The sequence below is a fragment of the Balaenoptera musculus genome, chromosome 16 (genome assembly GCF_009873245.2).
Source record: "Balaenoptera musculus isolate JJ_BM4_2016_0621 chromosome 16, mBalMus1.pri.v3, whole genome shotgun sequence".
NCBI classification, from domain to species: Eukaryota; Metazoa; Chordata; class Mammalia; order Artiodactyla; family Balaenopteridae; genus Balaenoptera; species Balaenoptera musculus.
This window is the reverse complement of record NC_045800.1, coordinates 27,661,419-27,666,749: the sequence shown is the minus strand read 5'-3', so window position 1 is coordinate 27,666,749 and position 5,331 is coordinate 27,661,419. Positions and strand designations below refer to the sequence as shown.

Here is a 5,331-nt window from a genome sequence, read left to right as displayed (position 1 = left end):
AAGTAAAAGCTGCCTGTGTTCCTGCCCCAGCCGCCCTCGGGGTGCGGGGACTCCCCCAGAGTCCTTGGGAGATTGATGTCTCTGTCCCCAGCCGGGTTCGGGGCCCAGAATTTGTGAACGTTACCAGAAATCCACCCCAACTCTCAGACGCTTCGCGCTCACACCTTCCAGTGCCCGTGTGAGTAATTCAGCCTGCCCTTGGTGCCTTTGGCCTCATTTTCCTCTCTCACCCAAGGGTGAGGCCCTCTGGCGAACCGAAACTTGGGGAGCCCTCAGGCTCCAGCCCGCGGTCCGACTGAGCTATACCACACCCGAGGCTTGGCCGGTGTCCCGGGGAGCGCAGGAAGAATGCCCTTGGGTCCCGGCTGGGATGCACGAACCCCACGGCAAGTCCCCCCCCCCCACCCAGCCTTTGCCCCATACAAATTAATTTTGCACCCGTGGCGCCCTCAAAGTACGCACACGTTTTCTCCCAGCATCGTACGCCTCTCTTTTTACCCGGACCTGGCGAAGCCCGCTTCTCTCGCCCCCGCATCATTTGGTAGCTGCCGCGTGTTTGTGGGCAAGAAGCGCCTCCTCTCTCTCACTGCTTCCCCCTCACCCCTCATTCTCACGCCTGCCCTGAAACTCCTCCAAATCTCCAAGGCCTGGGCAGCCGGCGACCAGCAGCGGCGAGACACCGAGCCTGACGCGGCTTCACTGAATAAGGTCCACTCGTTCAGACACGGTCACCGCCGGTTCTAGTAAAATGGCAAAGACTTTATTTATCGGAGAAAGAGGCCTTGGGTACAGTCCGGGGAGGAGAGGGCAGGGCAGGAGCAGGGGAGTGGCACGCGGGACCCACCCTCATCCAGGCACCCTTGTCTGGCCAAGTCGAGCTAGGAGCAGGGCGTTGGATACGGCAAGACAGACCCAGAGCTGCGGAGGAGGTGGCGCGAGGGCTTAGGTCGGCCTCCTCTCAGTCTCTGTCACATGCAAAAAAATTCTAAAAAGAGTAAAAAATAATTCTTGGGCTTTGGGTTCTGTTTTCGTTGGTTGGTTGGTTGGTTGATTGGTTGGTTGTTGGATTTCCCCCTGCTTTGTCCCTAAGACCCGGACCCCAGTAGTCAGTCCCAGGCAACAGGGAGAGAGTGGGGAGGAATCTTAAAAATAGCATTACTGGGCATTAGGAGGCAGAAATGGTATCGAAAACAGACTTCTCTCGCTGGGGTGGGGGTGGGGGTGGGGGCGGGGGGGGGTAAGAAAACATCGATTTGAAACTCGCAAGTCAGGACCCGGTTGCCCCCCTCAGCCCCTTCCCATGTGGGGGGGGGAATAAAGGCAGAAGGAAATGAAAGAAGTCAACTGCAATAGGCCTAGGGAGGTGAGGAGGGAGAGGGCCGGTGCATTCGCCACATGCAGAGAAAAATCAAAAAGTCGGGGCGGCCCCTCCTCCAGACCTCGAGGTTAAGTGTTCATTACCCTCGATTCTATCTCGCCCTCAGCAAACCCGGCAGCCTGAGCTTTGAGAACATGGAAATCTCCGAGATTTTAAAAAATAAAAGAAAGAAAAAAAGTCAGGCTGCGGTGGGAAGAACCCGGTATATAGGTTTAAATATTTATACAGAAGCCATACAGAATTGCACGGCGAGGGCTCCCGGGGCAACGGAGGCCGCGCGCGGCGGCCGGCTCGGCCGGCCAGCCCGGGTTTATTGCTTCGAGAGGGAAGAGGCGGCTGCTGGGAGCCGAGTCCGGGCCAGGGACAGGGGAGAAGGCGGGAGTTGCAGAGGAGGTCCCAGCTCCCCTCGGCGGTCCTGTCCGGGAGGTGGCGGGCAAAGAGCGCTAGGAGCCCGGGGCTGCGGAAGATGCCGGGCGCCGCTCAATCGTCCACGTCGATCTCTTCGTCTTCCTCGTCCTCCGAGCAGTCCTGGCTGCTGGCCGGCTGGTCCATGAGCGGGGAGGCGGGCGAGAGCTGCAGGGGCCCGGCGCCCGGGGCCTGCGGGGCGCCTGGGGGGAGTGCCGGAGAGCCAGGCCTTGACTTAGCCCTGCCGCAGCCGCCGCCGCCGCCGCCGCCCGCAGCCTCCGAGTTCTGCTCGAGTTCGGCCAGCGCCACGATGTCCATCTGCCCGCTGGGGCCCAGTTTCTTGGCGGACTCCACGTCGGCCTTCATCTCCTCCAGGTCCCGTTTGAGCTTGGCACGCCGATTCTGGAACCAGGTGATGACCTGAGCATTGGTGAGGCCCAGCTGCTGCGCAATTTGGTCGCGATCGGCGGGGGACAGGTACTTCTGATAGAGGAAGCGCTTCTCCAACTCGTAAATCTGGTGGTTGGTGAAGGCCGTGCGCGACTTTCGCCGCTTCTTGGGGGTCTGCCGCTGCCCAAAGATGGTCATCCCGTCGCGGCCTGAGAGGAAACCAAAGTATATGCTTGCGCCAGAGGAGAGGAGACCCCACCCCGGCCCTTACTCACCCCGCCTAGACCCATCCGGCCTGCAGTCTGCCGCTGTTCCCTTCTAGGATTAGATTCGGCCACCCGGACTAGGGCAAGCCTAGGCTATGGCAAGCCCCCTTCCCCCATCTCTCGTCTACCGGAAGTCCCTAGGAAAAATTGTTTTGGTCTCTGCCGCTTCACCTGAGAGTTGGTTTGAAAGACCTGAGGTCGCTAGAACATGAGAGCCAGACAGGGACGCCCTGCCTGGGTGTGAATGTTGGCTCTCCACCTCGTCGCAATCAGCCCTGCTCTACACCTACCCAAAAGGTCCCAGCAAAGGCTCTCCATTCCCCACCCCAGGAACAGGGCTAGCAGTACCCAGCCCACTGAGAACGGGAGGGAGTTAAGCAGAGCAGGCAGACTGCAGAGATATCTTGGGTTCCTGCCTCCCCTCCGCGGTCACTCGACTCTGGCCTATCCAGAGGCCCCTAGGAAGTAGGGTTTGGGTCCTGTCCCACGCATCTCCACTCCCAGCGGCAGCGGCTTGGGCTGGAGGGCCCTGACAGCCGGCGCGGGAGGGGGCGGGCAGAGGCAGAGAGCACTAAGCGTGGGACACATGGAGCCGGGAACCTGGTGCTGGGCGCCGGGGAACCCAGTGGCGGCGCCTACCTTCGGCTGCCTGCAGGACGCTGACCTCCAGCCCCTTAAAAGTCTTGCTGGCGAGCTCCTCCAGCGCGCACAGCGGCGAGGTCTGCGAGAGCAGCGCGCGGCCCGCCAGGGGCAAGCCGCCCGGCGCGTGCTTGTCCGCGGCCGCCAGCAGGTGCGCCGCCCCGCACAGCGAGTAACTTCTCCGCACAGACGGCTTGTTGAGGATGTCCTCGATGCTGAACGGCGTCAGCGGTTTGTTGGAGTTGGCAGGAGGAGGCAGGTGGTCCAGCGGGCTGCGCCGCCTCTCCTCCCCCGGCGCCGCCTTGCTGTCCTCCTTGGAAGTCATCTCGGCCTCGTTTGGGGGCCCGGCCGGGGCGGCTCGGGCCTCGGGGACCCAGCCCGCGGGCAGCTCGGGCGCCGGGAGGCGCGGGCGGGCGGCAGGCGGGAAGGAGGCCGCGCCCGGCAGCGCGCGGGCCGGGCTCGGGGCCGATTAGCGCAGCGGCAGAGGCGAGCACAGCCGCACGGGGCCCCAGGAGGAGGGCGCTGACGCGGGCGCTGCCGCCGCCGGGGCTTCCAGCAATCCGGGGCGCGAGCCGGGGCGCGCCGCGCGGGGCTCCAGTTTCGCCAGCCCCGGTGCTATTTAAAGGTGTCAGGTGGCTCCGCGGCGGCTCCTGGCCCCGGGTCCTGGCGGCGGCAGTTGGAAGAGCCGAGGCGAGGGCGCCGATCCCGTACTGCGAGGGGAGGCGGAGAGATGGGGCAATTGACTATTGCTAACAAGTTAGCCTTGATCGAGGAGTAATCAATTATCTGCAGCGGCACTTCTCTCTCTCTTTCTCCCTTTCTCCTCTCTTCTTTCTCTCTGTTCTCTCTCCTCCTCTTCTCTCTCTCCCTCTCTCCCTCCCTCTCTCTCTCCCTCTCTCTCTCTCTCCCTCTCTCCCTCCCTCTCTCTTCTCTGCTCCCCCCGTCTCTCTCCTTCTCTCCCTCTCCCTCGTCCTCTCTTTCACTGTCTGTCCAATGCAGGCAGCTCTAAGTTGGGAAGCTCATTAATTAGCGGGACTGGGGTAGGAGGAGCCGGCTGGAATTAGCCTGCCTAATGCGCCTGTCAGTCCCGGCGCTGCGCCGCACTCGGCCCGAGCTGTTTGTAAATTACATTAGCGGCTCCTTTATTGCACCCGAACCACCCGCGACTGAAAAGCCGCCGCCCCCACCCCAAACTGTGAGCCGCGCTCCCGGCGTACCCGCCTCCCGCCGGCCTGGCTGTGATGGCAGCGCTGGCCCGGAGGTCTCAGGCTCTCCAACCCGGGATTTGGCGCCGGAGAAGGGCGACAGGAGACCATCCCGGGAGGTATGCAGCCGCCGCGCGGGCCAGGTAAGACCAGGAGCCTGGGTGGGCCTCGTCGCCGCCCAGAGAGGACTTTGCCGAGCTGAGATCAAGGACCCAGCGCCCCTACCCCTAGATCCATTTGCCCCTCACCCACGGCCTTGGACAACGCGCCTGGGGAGAAGGAATCTGCAGCCCTCGGGTTGGCCCGCGGGAGGTCCAAGGAGGCTCTGCAGCCCTGGGTGAGGCAACACAGGACACAGGGGTGGGGGATCCCAGGGGTTGGGAGAGGAGGCCAGTCAGAGGACACAGCCTTCCCCAACCGAGGGGTGGAGGGGGGGAGTTGTTGGTGGCTCTAGGCACCTCTCCCCCCGCCTGAGCCTGAAGCGACAGCCTTACCTCCTCCAGCAATCTTGCACACTCTTCTCAGGCCGCGGCTCTCCGGGCCGGCTGGGGCCACGGCCCGCCTGGTGACCGGCGTCTGACCGTGGTAGCCGGCCGGGTGCCGGGGCTAACGGGGCAGGCTCAGGGCCTCCCCGCTGAGCTGTGCCCGGCCCCGGCCGGGGCCCCGCTGCCGGCCCCGCCCAGCCCAGCGCCCGGCTTGAGTGCACCGCCAGGCCGACTCCAGCTGTTCCGGATGCGTGGCGGGGGCCCGGAGGGGGCCGGGCCACGGATTGGGCTGCGATCTCAGGAACCCGCGGGGAGAGGCATTCGAGTCCGACTGGGCACTGGGAACCCTAAGGCCCGAACTCTGTGCATATCAGGCGAGCATTTATGTGTGTATTTGAATGTGTTTATGTTTTTGAATATGTGTATTTGTGTGTGGTTCTCCATGTGTTTATTTGTGTAAACGTATGTGAACCTGTGGGTATTTTGGCGGCTTGAACCCCTACCTATGTCTTTCATTCCCCCGAGGCACCCAAGGGGGCTATGTCCCCAGTTTTTGGTGTTTT

At 63.2% G+C, this 5,331-nt stretch overlaps 1 protein-coding gene across 1 annotated transcript; it reads right to left on the bottom strand.

Moving 5' to 3' along the window:
- Positions 1-738: 738 nt before the first annotated feature.
- Positions 739-4,968, bottom strand: LBX1 (ladybird homeobox 1). The gene is made up of 3 exons (XM_036827719.1): positions 4,778-4,968; positions 3,079-3,788; positions 739-2,382 (listed from the first exon to the last, which is right to left on the bottom strand). The coding sequence occupies exons 2-3, from the start codon at positions 3,401-3,403 to the stop codon at positions 1,859-1,861; spliced, it is 849 nt and encodes a 282-aa protein (XP_036683614.1). The 5' UTR covers positions 3,404-3,788; positions 4,778-4,968; the 3' UTR covers positions 739-1,858.
- Positions 4,969-5,331: the final 363 nt, after the last annotated feature.

Excerpts from the sequence above, each read along its gene's own strand:
- LBX1 (XM_036827719.1), bottom strand. The coding sequence starts at position 3,403 with ATGACTTCCAAGGAGGACAGCAAGGCGGCGCCGGGGGAGGAGAGGCGG. Across the intron at positions 2,383-3,078 it reads CGTCCTGCAGGCAGCCGAAG|GCCGCGACGGGATGACCATC; the intron begins GTAGGCGCCGCC and ends GTTTCCTCTCAG.